Source organism: Acanthisitta chloris, unplaced genomic scaffold, assembly GCF_000695815.1.
Source record: "Acanthisitta chloris isolate BGI_N310 unplaced genomic scaffold, ASM69581v1 scaffold25994, whole genome shotgun sequence".
NCBI classification, from domain to species: domain Eukaryota; kingdom Metazoa; phylum Chordata; class Aves; order Passeriformes; family Acanthisittidae; genus Acanthisitta; species Acanthisitta chloris.
In genome coordinates, this window is record NW_008671404.1 from 1 (window position 1) to 18,214 (window position 18,214).

Here is an 18,214-nt window from a genome sequence, read left to right on the forward strand (position 1 = left end):
GGAGCGCGGGCCGTGCGGGATGGAGGGGCAGGCTCTGGGTTACGAAACTCGGGGGCAGCGCGATCGCAGCCTGGTGCCAGCGCCGGTACCGCTGTCTTTAAGGTGGTTTTTGTGATCCTGTTGCTAGGATTAAGCGCTTTGCGTTGCAGCATGGAGAGTCTTTTGTTTGAGTTAAATTCAGACCTCTTGATATGTCACCTGACAGTCTTGTGGTTTTGGATGAATATGGCTCATTGCTATTATTAACCTGAGTTGGCAGCTGGGCACAACAGGAGTTTATAGGGATTTTGAAAAGTGGAACTGCTCGGGGGACAAAGATGCTTCCCAGGTACGGTCACTGCACAGTTTCTGAGATTATTTTAATTATCTGAAAGCTTATTATTTTCCCCGTGATGGAAATACTTCCTTTCCAGAGATGTGAAGCCTTGAGAGATATAATTTTTTAACGATTCCCATTATAATTTTATGCTAAATGGCACGAATATAATTTTTTTTTGCCTGAATTGATTCTGCCTGTTGTAATTTTGCTAAGGGAAGTGCAGTCTGCTTGAATAATGTAAAACATTGTGTGCAGTGCTAGTGAATTTAACTGAAAGGAGCTGTGTCTCATTTGTATGTGGTTTTAATTAAAACAGGTATTTCAAAAGAGCATGGAATTTGTGTGTGTATGTGCAAATATTTGCATGCATACCTGTGCCTAAATCAGCTAAAACCTGAACAGGTACTTTTTGAAATGACAAAAGTGAAGTAATCCCTGAAATATTTTATGACATTACTAATACTGATTGTAAATTCTGAAGCTGTGTGAATCGCAGAATTACTCAACATGCTACACATCTTTAACAAAACCTTCCAACCAACTTATTTTCAGTATCACACTCCGGATTATGATTAATGTGTTGACTAGGCTGCACCTAACCGGTAAATATTATGTCTTTTTGCTTTTGGAAAGGCATCTGGCTCATGTATTAGACTTTAGGGTATAAATTAGGTATCTAATTAGAGTCAAGTGACTTGGTAGAAGGGAGAAAAAAAAGAAAACACACTAAAGGCAGCTTTGTATACACTTAAAGAATTGGACAGAGCCAGGGAACCTGGAAGCCAATTGAAGTTCAGGTCCAAGTTTATTATACAGACTGTGAAATACCTGGCTGACCAACTGTGCCTGGTGTACAATATGTGCTTAGTATAAGCAGCACAAGTTTCCTGGAGCTCAAGAAGTGCAGCTATTCCAGGTGAGGATTGCTAAGCTGGTAAATGAATGAGACAGACTTAGAAATGGAGCATGGAGCTGACTTCCACACTGCTGCAGTGCCTGTGGATGTGTCTCCCTCCTTCGAGAAATGAAGATGGGGAGGCTTGGATTCAGGTTTTTTGTTTTAAAGAAACATTATTTCCACGTGATAAACCCGAAACATGTCACTGCCGCAAGCAGCCAAGTGTGGTTGTCCCTGAGGTGATCCACTGTCTGTCTATTCTGCCATGCTACCCAGAATCCAGGTCCTGTGACTTCTGCGAAAGCCCAGCTGAGGTCACCGTGGCAGAGGGCAGTGTCACCCGCCGTGCTGGGCGTGCTCCTTCGCAATCCATCCTCCAGGGCTCCCTCCCTGTGGTCGAGGCACAAACCCTGGTGCTCTGTGCAGAATCAGCAAGTGTTCACCACCACAGTCACACAGCCCTGGTGTGACCTCAGCTCTTGCAAAGACTATTATCTTGCAAAATTTTTTCTATGTATAGGCCCCATAGTTTCTCCTCTTTGCAGCCTTATGGTTGTGTTATGTCACCAGCATTTAAATGGAATATCTCAAAATGCCAATCCTGCAAATTGGTAATGCAACATGGATCATCCCTGTCATGTGAATCCTGAGAAAGTTCTTTTGTGTTTCAGGTGGTAGAGTTAAAGTAATAAATAACCTGCCCATGCCTCTAAAAAAAAAAGATGGTCTTCCAAAGCTGGAAGTGTCGTTAACATCCAGTTCAGTTCTGTTTCCATTGCTTCCAGATTAGTTGTGCTCTTTCATCTGGTCTGCACAGGTGGTTTTGTGCAATAATGGTCAAGTAAGAAGTGAATTATTGAAATGTAGTAAGAAGGTATTAAAATATGTACAATACCCTCCCTGCATGTCCTGTATACTCAGCTGTTGTTGTATTTTCTCAAAGCCAGAAGAAAAAAACATCTAGTAACAGAAGAGTTTGTGTAGGAGAAGAGAATTCCTTTTTGGAAAAGGCATCTCAGTCAGGGGTGAGAGGAGTATGATATGATGGTTGAACTAGGGAAGGACCATTTTCCTTCTCCATCTGGTCACCCTTCCCTGTAACAAAGCAACTGCAGAATCCTAAATACTACTGGGCTGTATAGGTACAGGTGAGCTTTGATGTGGATGTGCATCTCCATGGAACGTGGACATAATCTGCATCTGAAATCCCAATGCACACAGTGGAACACTGGTATTTACATCAGCTCTTCAGGACAGACACAGTCTCTGTCAAATGCTTGTGTAGAAGTTGGATGGGTCTAAGCATAACTGCAACAATGATAACACATGGAGAGTCACCTGTAGGAGTTGGAGATAAGCCCTGGAATCCCTGTGCCTCTGCTCTGCTGCTCATCTAACAGGAGTAAAGGAAGATGTTTGCATCTGTGCAGAGCCTGTGAGGAGAGCATGGGGCAAGGTGGACGCGCCGTCTGCTCTGCCTGGCTGTTCCTGTCACCCTTTAAAAAGGTGCTAACATGAAAACCACGCAGAACAGATAAGCTGGCATAAACTATAAATATCATTTGCGTAGATGCATTTAAAAATAGTTCCAAGTGATTCATCACCAGGCAGTTTTTATAACTATGGGTAACATGATGTAGGAAAACAATAGTTTGACTGATAGTTTCAACTTACTTTTGCAATGTTTAGTCCTATTCTGCTTTAGAGCAACTTTACTTTTTAGAAAACTTTGTTAAGTTCCTACCTGCTTAACATTTTGATCAGTTTGCTTCAACTGCTTTTCTTTAATAAATCTAAAATATCTGTGTTTTATTAAAAAGTAATTGGATAATATGTAAGTTGTGTTAATATAAAATAGTTTTAAAAGTGAAGTCTTAGGCAGGAGGAAAAATAATATTAAGCTAAACCTTTAATGTAGCGAAGAAGTGTTGTTCATGTTTTAAGTGGGAATGAGGAGGAAAGAATGTACTTACATTCAAATATGGGACAAATCTTGTGTTTTAACTGATGGAGCTGTACTGAAGGATTTCTGTGTCTGTCATTTCATCTATTAAATCTTGCCCAGAGTGAAATAATACCAATTTACTGCCATTCAGTTTTCCTGAGAAGTTTCAGTGGTGATAATAAACTCCAGGAATTGGATACATGAGAAAATCCATCCTTGGAGAACTTTGGATTGCCATGAACCTCACGGTGCAGGTGTCAGGAAGTATGTAATGGATTCATAAATATAAGCTACAGGTAATATTCCTAGTGACTGAAGGTAAAAGAGGCAGGAAAACAAAGATAATGAAAGAGGTGAAGAACTGAACAACAGTAGAGCTAAAGTATGAACATGCATTAAAATACCATTTTCAGGCCTTGATTTCATCATTAGTAGTTTCCAATAAATCCATCATTAATCATGTGGAAGTTTCCTTTTCCATCCCAAATAGTTCCATTCTTTTTGCACTTTGTGCTTGTATTAGCATCTGTGGAGGGGGGTTGGACCAGATGTTCTCCAGAAGTCCCTTCCAACCTCAGCCAGGCTGTCGTGGTGTGAGATTTGTTTATGTGATTTGTTTCTGAAACATCCCATACAGCATTTATACATGAACAGATTTCTACCCCATACAGATACTTCTGAACATCTTATTCTAGAAGAATCTCCACTTGTGTGGTGGAGATCTCCACAGGAGCAGTGTCCTGCTCAGAAGGAATTTGTTTATCCCTCGTTCTTCTCTTGCTCCACACCTGAGCTCACAGCACTGTATGGCAAAGTCACAAACACTTCCACTGGTGAAAGACATTTGGGGTTTTCTTGGCAGTGTTTTTTATGTTTGTTTGTTCTGGGATTGTTTTTGTGTTTTGCTTTGAATCTAATCAGTTTCAAGGAAAGATCAAAGAGTGGCAGATAGGTCATGCAGGAAAAGGTCCTTATTAAGAAACTGTCATTTCCAGAGCAGCGTGGGAGATGGAGACTCACCTTTCATTAACATTGCTAGAACATTTGATTCCACGTCTCCTGGTTTTCCTGTAAGAATCTCAAGAAAACATCAGTTAAATGTCAAAGTTAGTTTCCATTTATAAACAGAACTAATTATATTCAGAAGATCTAGGTCAGTTTTCATCTGCCTGAAGAGGAGCGCTGGAGTGCTGCCCTGTTATATTTGTTTGGAGAACGCGCCCTGCCTATTGCATGCAGGAATTTCTGTGTTTCTGGGGATAATCTAGCCAGATATCAAGCTTAACGATATTTTAAAGCTGCTAACAACAAAAGCAGAGCTACTCTGTGTCCTGCTTCCCCCTAGCTGGTGGGAGGGAGTCGGAGGTGCCAGGCTGCCTCTGTTTACTGTCTGTCTAAATGAACTTTCCCCCAGCTCTCTGAAAGGGCTTCTGGTTTGGGAAGTGGCCTGCTATTGCCAGGGAATGTTTTTGCAAGGCTGAAATGTGCTTAAGGATGCTATTATGTAACAGAGATAACGCTTCTCTGGAATTATCACAAATTATGATGGATAATAGCTACTAAATGCTTGTCTAGTGAAAGTTGAAATGTCATGTGAAGAAGCTGAGAAGTAAACAAGCTCTTGTTACCTTGATCAAATATGTTTCTGAATACAGCAAGAGTTTTATATTTAGCTTTCTCTCCTCTTAGTGTGTAATCTGCTCTTGGAGCTTTTTATAAGTAGACTTTCCTAAGATCTGGAACAGCTACTGCCCTTCTTTGCCAGTAATTTCAAAGTCAAATATCAAAAGTACTAGGTAATGGAAGACATGCTTTTGTCTGAGTGTGAAGGAAATTCAAACGCATTGCAAGGGTGGAGCAAGCGATAGCACCTTTTTGGCAAGCAACTTGTTGTTATTGTCACACTGATTCTTTATAGGAACCACAGTGGCCTATCTGGAAAAAATGTTAGTTTTCAGACTTCCAGTGATTCCTCCAGGAAGGCAGTTTATCCATCAGTCCTCCTCACCTCTAGCCGAAGTCATGTTCTTATCAGTTACCATCCCCAGCTCTAGTGCCTTTGAGCCTCTCGGTTGGTATTACCCTGACACAGATCAAACTAGGGATTCTTACACTTTCTGAAATGCAAAATGGGGCTCATTAGAGCTTCCAGTAAATTTAAGCTTGGTGCTGTGTTTGTCACTGTGCTTGGGTTTTGGTACAGAATTTGCTCAGTTAGTTGTCTGCTTTTCGTGTGGGCATGTCCCTCTACAGAAAACAGGCTTTAGGTGCCCATCTGAGAGGGTGTGCAGCTCTTTGCCCCCAAATCTAGACAGCAAGTTATTTCAGCTTCAAGTTGCTCAAGGTTTTTTCGTGTAATAAGTTGATTTTGACATTCGTTGCACACCATCTTCTCTGCAGCTTCTGTTTTTCTGTCCTGTTGCTAAATGGTGGGGCTGAGCAGATTAAGAAATGGATTTCCTCTCAGGAGACTGAGTAACTCTATGTCTTGATGCTTAGTTTCACCTCCCTGGGACTACACGAGTTGTAAAGCCTGTGTATTTATATTGGGCAGTCTTAAAAACTTCTGATGGGCAGTGATGGCTTTGGTGATCAAACTGATTTTCTATTACAGGAGTTGTTGGGTTGTATTTGGTCATTAGCGTATTGGTCACATGAACGTGGGTACAGAGAGGGAAACTGAGTGGTGAGTTGGAGGAAAGTTTACTGTTGTTGTGGAGTCTAGCATGCCAAGAGATATTGTAATCCATATTAGCACTTCTGGGTGTCTTTTTGCTGAAATAAATGTACATCTTCTTCTTGTAAATTGGGACCCTGTATTCTTCATTAATGGCTGGAAAGTTCCAGTGCTTTGTTTCTGGCTTCTTGGGGTTTCATGCTAACACTGCTTGCCTAAAAGCCAACCATAAGGAAGGTAGAATTTCACTTGATCTAGGAAATGGCTTGTAAACTAGCTGAAAGATGATTCCTGGTGGTTTCATGGATAGAGCAGGTGTCTTGTTTCCCATCTTCCAAGAACTGAGAAGGTATCAGTGAAAATGGATTCCCAAGCCAGTGGGCAACAATGCTTGCTGGGCTTTAAAGTGATGGCTGGCTTTGTAAAATGGAAGTTTAAGGTGATGGCTACAAAGCACCCTTAAAAGCAAGACTATGCAATGATTCTCAAGCCTGAGGCCTGCAAGTTCTCCCTTTGCAGAGCTCCTCTGCAGTAGTAGCACTAGGGAAGGTGAAGGCTCAGGAAAGCTCCTTTCCTGGTCATTGACTGTAAAACCAGTTTGGGAACAGGTGTGTTAAGACTGCTGTGTGTGGTTTGCTGACCATGGCCTTGAGTCACAGTGGCTTAAGTGGAGAGAACTAGGTAGTTAAGATGTCTTCAATCCAAACCATCCTGTAATGATTTTTCTTGGGGTTTTTTTTGCCTTTAAACACAAAAGATGAGTTCTTCTATGACTGATTTTAAATAGCTGGAACTTTAAGAAAACATACCACAATACAGAGCACACAAGCTCTGTTAATGCTGCGCACATCACTTTATGCAGTTGTAGTGGATTGATGCTGTTTATGACAGTGTAATTTGGCACATGTAGGGGAAATTATGAAAAACAAAAGGCATAGTTCTGGCTGCAGGATCAAAGGGTTTGATGAATTGGCATTGCATTTGCTTGACTTTATATTTTAATCAAGTTGTATATACAGATAATGTAAAAAGAACAGTGTAATAAAGAGTTGTGGTAATTGATCCTTCTGCTCTTTTCTTTTTTAATTAAAGTTGGCCTTTGCCGGAGTTTGACCCAAGTCAGATCCGACTGATCGTGTATCAGGACTGCGAAAGAAGGGGACGGAATGTCTTATTTGACTCCAGTGCTAAAAGAAAAATAGAGGATGTTTCAGTGTCGGTGAGTATTTTGCTCATTTACATGTTTTTAGTCTGTATTTTTCAAATGGGCAGATTGATAAATCACATACATTCTGTTCTGTTCATGTTGACATTTAAACATCAGTTATATACAGGGCTATATTTAAATGCCTGTTAAGTTGCAAATTATTCAGGCTTCAGTGATTTCACTCTTACCAGCTTTAAATACTATAGTGATCTGTTTACTCCTGAGCTCATCTACTTTCTGCTGTTTCAGTGAGAAGGATTCCTTCCTGGGGCTGCAGCAGGCAATGCTGGGGGTTGAGGCAGGGCATGAACTGGTGTTTATGGATCTGCTTTTGTGCCATGATGGGGTCTGCATTCTTAATCAGATGGTCCTCCCAGGCCTGTGTCCCGTTTGGTTAGCTTTTGCCAGTTGTTGTTTGTAAGCTTTGCTGACAGTTTTTTCACACAAAGTTACTTGAAAACTTTTCCTCTGTCTTTCCTTTTGGCATGGTTTGCATGGTAATCTATTAATTGAAACTGTAATGCATGCGGTCAGATGAGGATACTTCCTCCTGAGGGCTCTGGCCAGAAGATTAATTTCTAGCCACAGTGCTATTGTAAGTGGTACTGTGAGGTTGGACAACTTACTTCACTGCTTTGAACTTCCTTTTTACCATCTCAAAAAACTTTCACAAACCATTGTAAGCTCTGCAAGCAGAAAGCATGTTGTGAACTGAAATTCGTGATTCCAGTTACTTTTACTTGTAGGACCTACTGAGGTCCTCTCATAAGGAGTACACAAAATAACATGTTAGCCCCAAGCCCTGCTTTTCCTGTTGGGTATTGGAGTACAGCCAGAAGATTCTTCATCCAGCTTTGCAGACTCTTCCTGCCTGTTGCTGAGAGCTGCCAGCCTGATGCTTCTAACCCTGATCCTGAGTGCTGCCTGTGTTCAGTATCCAAACCTCTGGAGTCAGTTTGGATCTTACCAGGCGTGAACTTCAAGACTTCTTCATTGCTTACTCTAGTGCTTTTACAGCCATGAATCAAGATCCAAATTTCCTATCTTATTGAGAATTTGTGATGTAAAGTAAGTTTAACATATGTTGAAAAAAATGCAGCTTTCTTTTTAATTTAAAATTGTTAGAATGGTTTTATAAGTTCCTGTTCTTCTGGGTGTTCTGACAGGGAAAACATATTTTTGAAGATGAAATCTTTAGAAGTGGTTTATTGGTATGAATTGCTGGCTGTGCTTATTGCTATTACTTCATCAATTATGAAGTATTACTTCATTAATAAAAACCATACAGTATAAATCCTCTTGCCATATTTAAATTAATTTCTTGAAAGCCTAAAACCTCGTCAAGTTAGGTCTGTTATTGCACGATGAACTTGCAAACTTCACTGTTTTGGGTTATTTCAGCAAGATCATTGACTGGCAACTCAACAGCAACAGGATAAACAGCTGAAAATGGAGCCAGTATGGTTTCCATTTGGTGAGACATTGGAACAGGTTGCCCAGGTGGCTGCTCTAACCCTGGCGGTGTTCAAGGCCAGGCTGGATGAAGCTTTGAGCAACCTGATCTAGTGAGGAGGTGTCCCTGCCCAGGGCAGGGGTTGGGACTAGATGACCTGTAAGGTCCATTCCAACCCCTAAATTCTATGATTCTATGATTCCGTATTAATCTCTCCTTTCTTTTTCTTTGCAAAAGGGGAGGGAAACAGCTGTAGTCACTATCCCTGTCAAACGACTACATGAGACTAGTAGAGGAAGACTATTCCCAAGGCATTTTAAATACCCAGAACTCATCTCTAGGAACTTGATATATTTCTTCTTTTTCACAGTATTAGGAGACTTTGAAAGAGAATATGTTGAAACATTTGCTTGCTGTGATATCTGCCTTCAGCAGCACTCAGATAATGTCACGTCAGGCAAAACTTTTCTCGTAAAACAAAACTTTGCAGGTAAGAACGTGCAGGAGAGTCCTCAGCTTGGCTTGCTGTGAGCTCAGTACAGGCTTGTGCAGTTAGCAGGACGTACTGGCCATTTTCAAGGAATTGCATTGTTTATTTTTCTCGCTCTTTATCATGATTTCCATTACCAAAGACACACCCTGCCTATACAATGTCAGATCTTGGCTCTAAGCACATTCCAAGGCACTCTTGCCCTTTTGCAGCAAGCTGTGTGTGGGCTGGGCACTCTCCCTTCTGAAAGGGTGTCTGTTCAGCACCCCATGAAAGCCAATGCTTTCTGCATCTCTTCCCCCAGCCCATTTCCTAACGTGATTTATACCTCTGGCTTTGCAAATAACACTGGGAGAGAGATCTGCAGTAGTGCCTGGCAGTGGCAAGACTGTTCTGGTTGCAGTCTTAATCAGCCTAATGTGGAGAACCAAGAGGGTTTCAGTTTGTTTTATGGTGCTGTGCTCCTCAGTTCCCATCTTCTGTTGCTTTTAGATATGAAAGCAGTTAAAATTTAAGAGTTTTGGTCTGGTTTATATATCTAATCTTTACATATGTCAAGGGTTGTGTATGGGAGACCAAGGCTGAGCATGGCTTACTCATTTGAATTCTATAAGGGAAGTTATGGTTGTAAAATTAAGGAGCATCAGAGCAAACCTTTCCAGACACAAGAAATAAAACAGTAAGCTCTGACTTTTTGATGAGTGGAAACTGCCAAGTTTGTGCTCACACCAAGCTGGGCTCTAATTAGTAAAGCATTACTAGGTATAATCTTATCTGTGAGGGAAAGGTGACTATAACACAAGTAATGACTTTGTGTTTTCAGTGGGTATTAAATCAGCCTCTTCCTGTATTCAGTGAAGCTAACTATTAGGTAAACAAGAATTTGGGGAGGGTATTGCACAGAAGCACACTGAAGGCAGCTGAGAGTGTGCAGCATGGCCATTGCAATATTTTAATTGCTCAGAGAAGTCATGTTTTCCCCAGGTCTTGCTAGAGTTAAACTTGGCGAGGGACGCTGAGCAGCAGTCTGGTGACTGGAGGGCTGGCAGCTATTCCCAACACCGGGAATGTTGGCCCAGGGCTGTGCCAGGCATTTCCACCAAGGCCTGGTGGAGATCCGCCTCAGGCAGCTGTGGGCACTTGGCATGGGGGAGGCAGAGAGATCCCCTTTGTGAGTCCTATACCTTTTTTGGTGTTGAGAAGGAGAGGTTCTTTCCCAGCTTTCCAGAGGATGGGCTATTGATCAGCCAGGCTCTGGAAGTACAGACTGCTGCCTCCCAAGCGTCAGAAAATTGGGTAGCTCCCCTGTCTGAGTTCTGCCAAGGTATCCCAGGAGAGAGTGGCTGCCCTTTCCAGCCCTGTGACACTAAAAAAATGGACCAGAACAAGCATTTGCACGTTGAATGTACCAGGGCAGTGTGTGGTATGAGAAGCACACATAACTGATGCCTTTGCTAAACAGCCTCCATCCCCACCCAAACATCCACATCCCTTGGATTTTTGGGTCTCAAAGTACTACTGTGGGCAAGCTTGTGGGTTTGAGGCACTGTCTCCTCTAGAGAGTTATTTTTTTTGTTCCTCATACCAGTAAGTGTCTTGTTCCTAATGAGACTGTATTACTTGATTTGCAGGTGATAGCGTTACATCCTATGACTGGTTTCTGCTAGTAGACTCATTTCTGTGCTTGTCTGCTCTTTTTCCTCCAACACCTCCTCACCTGCTTTCCACTCCCCAGTGCCACCAGCCCTGCTCTCCTCCCTGTGTGATGCTCTGTGGCTGCATGAGGTCCCACACACATCCCCCCATGGGTGTACTGAGTTCCTCAAGCCAGGAGCTGTGTGTGAACACAGATGTGCTCCTCCTAGAGCTGTGGTACCAGGCCTGCTTTAAATTCCATATCAAACACAACAAGCAGCTCCTTTTCCTTGCTAAGGTGCAGCAGCCAGGTGGCCTGGCCAGTGCTGAGCTTCCAGCCTTGGCTCTGCCTTTCCTGACCCTGTGCTTGGCTTCCCAACCTTGATCCTGCCTCCACGCTGACCTCACGCTAAGGTTGGCGTGTGTTTTACTCTGTGGTACGTGAGTTATGTCCCCATAAATGTCAGTGTGCAAAGGCCAGCTGAAGTATGAGGAGTTTGCCTCCAAGGGCTGGCAATTGATTGGGATGTTACAGGAGGGAGAAGTGGGGAGTGAAGTAAAGAAGAAGCTGGGAAGGGGAACCTTGTGTCACAGCTTCCCTCAGAGCAGGTGGAGTGAGTTCAGGGATGGGGATTAACTGTCTAGTTTTACGGCTCATTTTCCTTTTTGTGTTATCCACTGGGGATTTATAACAAGACAGGGGTTACCATTCGGGATCTGACTGGAGGGAGGTGATGATGGACATGTAAGAGCTAAAAGATCTCCTAAGTCTAAAGATCAGCCCAGAGGAAGGTGTAGAATCCAGGGAAGCAGGAGGAGTGTCAAGGGGCCATGAAGAAGAGGAGGGAGGAAAGGAAGAGACAAACTGCACTGAACAAGGACCTAGAGTTTGGATGTTTTGCAGGAAGGGGAGAAAGACAAGGAATCAGAGAAGAGCAGTGACTTTTTGCCAGGACCCAGAGGCAGAAGAGGATTTTCAGAAACAGTGTTTGTACAGGTTTCCTGAAGAAGTGAAAGACTGACCTGGGGTGCAGAATTTGAGATCTAGAGGTGCAAGTGAATTTGGATTCGAAGGGTGGAAAGTTCACCTTTTCCATGTAACCTAGTTGTCTTTATCTTTGGGATGATTTCACTGAAAGGTCATATGATATCTGATCTCCTACTGTGGCAGTTTCTTTTACTCCAAATGTCATATTTATCCCAAAGTAGAGAAATGGCATGCTGTTTGAAACAAGCCAGGATTAGCCACGTGTTCTAATATACTTCAGCACTGGATAAATGTTGAACAGCAAATTGCTTTGAGGGATTAGTAATTGGATAGTGAGCCTTTTGCGTTTAGGTGAGTTGTGTGAAATGGAGACTCTGGACTCTGTCTGGCTCTCGGGACAGGTTTCCAGTGAGCCAGGCTGAGCAGATGGATGAAGCTGTAAGCACAGAGATCAAGTCCCACCTTCTTAGCTCTGCTTATTCTCTCTGAACAGAAATGGAAAAATACTAGTGGAGTGGGGGAGCACGGGGTTGTCTTGACTTCTTTCACTGACCTCTGAGTGACAGAGGAACTAAACAACTCTGGAAACAAAGGGAGATTGCAGCACTTGACAGCTGTGTTTTAAGACAGATACCTGGATTTTTACAGCAGCACTTGGAGGGGAGAATGAATTCCTCTTCAGGTTGCTTTCATGTCCTAGGTGGATGCATACATTTAACTGTACATTCAGACCAACACGTATTAATACAGCAAAAGAGTTAATTTACATGGTTTGAAATAATTCTTCAGCTTTGCTGAAAAATGTGTTCTGGAAATGAGGTATAGAGCTCCTAAAGAGTAGCAACTCTGCTTGGAAGTACAGATTTCTCTATCTCTGCCACCACAGTGGTATTTGAGCACCTGCTGTTGCAGAGAGGTAAAAAAGAGTAAAGCATATGATGACACTTCTCTTTCCTTCTGCCACTCACAGCCCTAACACACCTACACACAGTCTGATTTAGTTCAACACACCAGACTCCTTTCAACTTTCTTAGTAGCCCCAAACCAAAACCTGCCCAGCAGAAATTCCTCTTTCTGTGCACAGCACTGAGCATGCTTTTTCCACTTACGGAGGAGAATATAGACCTTGTGGCAGAGAGTTAAAGGTCTTTACTGACAGATGTGGAGAAAAGAGACTCCAGAAGAACTGAGGAAAAAAAACTACTTTGTACCCTGTCGTACTATAAAGACCTTTTACTCTAAGCAATCTTCAGAACTACCTGATAGGTCTCCAAGACTTTCAGCAAGTGATGACCTCTAATGTAAAAACTGGGACTGCCAGGATTGTTTGGAGCTGGGTGGTATCTGCAGTGAGCTGGCAGAGACAGAACAAAGAGTGTGACCCCAGCAGGGAGAGCAGTGTGGCAGCCAGGAGCAGAGCTGCCCGTGGCTTCCTTCCAGCAGATGTTCTGCTCTCCAGCAGAAGCAGGCATTTCAGAGGACCTTGCCTAGGGATCTGATTTTGGTGCAGCTATGTCTAATTGGAAAGAAAATTCACAACTTTGAAACTTTCCCTTGTATAGTTCTTAAATAATTAAATACCTTGTTATTTTTGGAAACCTGGGTTGAATATCTTTGGAATGTTATACTGGAATGCAAGTAATCCCAGCTCCTTTGATGCATAATATCTTGAGATTTGTAGCATCTAAAATTTCATTGACATTTAGAGTCAGAAATTGCAGAGGAGAGGGTCATGGCAGGTACTTGATCTCATTGTCCAACAAGTTCTTCTTAAGCACATGCTAAGTTTATAAAAGAGCAAACACCAGCATTCATCGATGATCTGCATTTTAGGAGGGATTTACTGTTCACGAGGTTCTGAAAAGTGGTAGCTGAAGGATTCTGACCTCCTTACAGACACCTTGCAGGAGTTTTGGTTCATTAAACTTCACTGCAAAGACCAAACAGCCATTTTCCTGGTTTGCTGTTTAAATTAGGCAACTGTTACTTCAAGCTCCCAGACTCCCCAGTGGATCTGGGGAAGGCTGCTCTGCAGAAAAATGCAGTGATAATGAGAAGTAATTTGCAAACTTAGCCTATTCTTTTTAATGCACAGAGTGGGGTTTTTTCTCTTGTAAAGCCAGTAAATACATTTGTACAATGTCAATGAACCTGAGTTATAATTGTAACTTTTTAGAAGGAACTTTCAACATCTGATGGAAAATGCAAGCTGAAATGTGGTTTGCCTGCAAAAGCTGCTGTAACCCTGTGGATTGTATGTGGTTTTATCACATGATGCTTGCCTAGCCTAGGACATTGTTGTTTGTGTCAGAGATAAAATGCAATTCTAGTTCACGAGTTCCTACTGAAGTCATATGATGATCATTCACATGTTCCAGCCATTGTGCACTGTGCTCAAGCCACAGATCCTCACTTGCCATTAGCAAATCTACATATTGCAATAATGCAACGTGCTCACCATGTCGTAAGGAGAGGAAACTGGTATGTGTCAGGCAAGCACAGGGCTCAGCAACTAGTGAACAATTCCCTCCCCTCTGCCACGGAATTACTGATTTCTCTGCACATTTTTCCTTGAAGCTTTCTGTGGCAGCAGCTCTCTAAGGGAGCAGCAGTGCAGGCTGCCACGTGAGGCTCCGTAATCCCAGACAGTTTCCTCTGCTTTGCTAAATCTCATCCACAGTTAGGGCCAAATTAAAGTCACCTGTCCCTAAAAATGTAACCTGGGCAACCTAAGATAGAGGTGTGGGATTCCCATCATGTCCCTTATCAAACCTTCTCGGCTGCAGCAAGGCCAGTCATCTTTTTGGACCGTTGTTGCTGATTATTCAGCAGTCTCATGGAGTTACCACCCTGCTCCTTGACTATTTCACACTGTACTTTTTGCCTTTTTGTCACAGCTGTGAAAGACTGAGACATGCTCATGTTTTTGGATGTAGGAGGAGCTTGTGACATGGAGCTGTGAGTCCAGAGATGAAGCTGTAACATACACAGCACTTCTGTGTTTCCATCTGTCCCTTGAACCTTGCTTCCAGCAGGGTTTGCTTCCAGCCTGCTCCTACTGGTTTGGTGATTGTGTAGGACATGTTAATTAAGGAAGTCTTAGGGAAGCGTTAGTATGGAATTTTGAGCAGTGCAGACTATTTCTGTCTCCTAGTGCTGCCCACCAGCAGATGTAAATAATGCCAACCTTACGTGGGTGTGCTGAAGTGTAACGAGTGTGTGAAAAATCCATTGAGATCTTTAGGTGAAGAGGGTTGCCAGTGCCAGTGCTGGTGTAAACAGCATTAACTTACGTGGATGCTGATTCTGCTTGGGATGCTGAGATTCACAAGGGAAATCACAAACATTTTTAAATAGTGAATGAAGCAGTAGTGGAGTACCTCCCATGCCAGTGATGTGTGGAGTGGACACAGATCCTGCCCATCCTGTACATCAGTTCCAGCTCTATCTGGGCCCTCCAAACTCCCTTTACTGTCTGAATCTCTATCAGAATTCACCCCTTGGATTGATTCTCCATCGTTTTGTGAAACTCTTCTGGCTTCTCTGTAACACTAAATGTGATTTTCAGCTTTGTCTATTTTCAGCCTCACAATTCCCTGGTATGGAACATCACCTCTGTGCCACTCCTTAAAAAGACTAGGGGGCTTGGACACAGCTAGGGAGACATCTATAAAAAACACAGTCTTTTCTCTCCACTTATCCTTGTAACATGAATCTTCTGAATTCTGTGTTATTCTTGCTTGATTATTTATGGTGAACTGCTCCTTCCCTGTGTGCCCATCACACTGCTGTGTCACCACTGCCCCGGCGGGCACAGGGAGCAAGGTGGAGACAGCTGGAGCCTACTGACATTGCCATCCTTCCTTTAAATGCTCTGGTACCATCCTCTCTCCTAATCCTGGGTCTAAAAAAGTGATTTGTAAAGCTTCAGAGATGGATGGCTCCTTAGGAAAACGGAGTTGGAGTGACTTGTTGGCTCCTGGCTAACTGCAAGTAAAAGAGCTCAGCTTTCCTTTGTACAGCAAGGCTGCTGGATGTAGATATATATTGTTAACTGTTTTCCTGAGGCATAAGCCTTTCAGCTGTTGAATATTGTACCTAAACAAGTAAGTACAATGCTGCTAACAGTGATTTCAGGCCATGGGTCTTAGTGTGTCATATGTGTTGTCTTTATTTCAGAAACTCTGCAGCGATGCTCAGGTGAGAGTTTTTGGGAAATGTTGCCAACTGAAGCCTGGAGGAGACAGCTCTTCTTCCTTGGATAGTTCAATCAATTCATCCTCCTCTTTCTCTGATCCAAAAGAACAATGTCCAAAATACCAGGTGAGTCACTTTTCCTCTTTTTTATGTTTGCAAAACCTAAGTCAAATACTAACAGCAGGTGAGCAACTGTTTTAAAGTGCTCAAAATGAGAGGCTGGCAGGGGAGAGCAGTTTTCAGTCAGAATCAGACTTCAGTTCTGACTCAGGAGTGTTTAATGCTGTAGCTTTGGGTTTGAACAAGCCTAAAACCAGCCAGCTGGTTCTCTCAGGATATGTCTTGAATGGCAGCAATTTCTCCAGGGCATTTGTTCTGTCTTGTGACCCAGGTGATAACACTGGTTTGGTACGATCAGGCTTGGCACAAATATCTTATCTTGGTGTAGATGAAGTAGTTTATTTTATTTTATTGCTAAATGCCAGGGAAATAACAGAGAGACACACTATCTATAGGGATAGTCTGTGTAACAGCTTTATAACAAGGGATTCAGTGCACTTGAATTCCATTTTACATAAGAGATTTTGGCCATGAGAGTAGCTAGAGTCATCTGACACGGATATATTTCTGTCATCTCTCCTTCCATGGATCACAAGTGTTTTATATTAAGCCACCCTAAAATAGAACTAAGCTCTTCCACTCTTTGTAATGAAGTAATTGTGTGTTTGAGGGAAGCTGCTATCTCCACAACCTGCTCTGAAGTACAGTACTACTGATGTCTTAATCTCCCGTAGATAGAAACGAAGAACCTTCCAGTGCTGACTTTCCCACTGTCACGTTAGCTCTTGCTATATTTGGCAAGCTGTGTATTCTTGCTTTCTCTTTCTCATCACACTCTTTTCCACAGCTTTGGTAAGGTGGCTGTAGATCTGTTTTCCATTCCTCCCTTCCTGGAAGGGCATTTAACTGTGGTTATGAAAGGAAGAGACATTTCTGTCAGCAGCTCTCTTCCAGCACAAAATAACCTCCTTTGTGCACTGTGTGCCCAAGAAAAATTATGCCCCCCATTATCCAGAAAGTGTCTCTCCTCCTAGACAGGCTCTTTGCAAACAATGCTCAACGTTATTAAAGGAAATTAATTTTAGTGGTTGGCACGACAGTGGATTTTAAAGCTCTGGAAAGTTTTCCCTTTTAAGTCCCCATTTCCTCACAGTCTTTCTGAGTTGAACTGAAATGACATGTGGCTACGTGACTGTGCCACAAACTTTCAGCTGAAGTTGGTCTTCCGCAACATATTTGTTGTAAACTATCTACTGCATTCATCAGACTCCTGCCAGGCTTCCCCAGCAAGTGAGCAGAGAGCCATAAATACAAGTACTTTTTAATGCACAATAAAATTTTGAATCAGATATGCAGAAGGGCCAGAGTAAGTTTGTCCAGACATCACTCAGCCTGGCATTTCCTACGCTCTAACTGCTGTGTCTGTAACCTCAGAGGTTATTTAATGTATTTGCAGTATTTATAACTTCTTTTGGGTTTTTTTTCATAGAGCTGCAAAATGGAAGTTCAAATAATGCAATGCAGTCAGACTTTTAAAATAGTTATTTATGTTTTCATGTTTCAATACACTTGGAGTATATATGAGCAACTTTAATTGCAAGGGGAAATAGAGGGGTCTTGTTCCAGGCTTCCATATTTGTAATTATGTTCCATCCAGATCCCTCAAAACCTGATTAGAATCCATTAAGATGAAGAACATGGTTCCAAGCTTGCCCACAATTATTGGCATGTTATCACACTGGTGTTACTTCTTGTGCTTGTCAGTGCAGTCAGGACTGAAAGTCTTTCAGATTTGTTGATCACAAAATCTGACATTTATTCCTGTACTGTGTTTTTAATTTACAGATGTACTTAGTTATTGACAGGACAATATGCACAGTGAGGGGAATATTAACTGCTGGAAATATATTCAGAAATATAATTTCCAAATCATGCAAATGTTACTACCTCTAATATGCTAATGTGCAGTCACAAACACTTGTGGGTATTTTATGATCAGGTTTTATGTGAGCTTGTAACTATGACCTGGGGAGTTGGTTTGTGTCCAGCCTGTCAGTGCCGGAGGTTGTGCCCTTTTTGCCAGATGCTCCTTGGCTACTTTTTGTTTGAGTTTTTAATATTTAACCCCTTTCCTCAGTTGATTGCACTCTACTTTGGTCTTGAGTGACCTTTATTTTGCCCCATTAGAGGCCCAGAGAGTTGAGCTGTAACAGTGTTTCCATATGAAACGCATTAAATATGTGTCTTCTGTTATGCATGGTAAAATTATTAAGTGTAGACGAAATGCCAGACTGAACAGGCCATGGGCACATCTTATCACACTCTTTGCCTTCAGCAGTGCTTGT

The 18,214-nt window shown here is 42.4% G+C and overlaps 1 protein-coding gene across 1 annotated transcript in view; it reads left to right on the top strand.

The window, feature by feature from the left end:
- The first annotated feature begins 176 nt into the window (after positions 1–176).
- Positions 177–18,214, top strand: part of FNIP1 (folliculin interacting protein 1) — a 41,987-nt gene continuing 23,949 nt past the window's right edge. Inside the window, exons 1-3 of the mRNA XM_009074085.1 lie at positions 177–328; positions 6,932–7,058; positions 15,792–15,935. Coding sequence (XP_009072333.1) covers positions 318–328; positions 6,932–7,058; positions 15,792–15,935 — 282 coding nt within the window. The 5' untranslated portion in view covers positions 177–317. The remainder of the gene's footprint in view (positions 329–6,931; positions 7,059–15,791; positions 15,936–18,214) is intronic.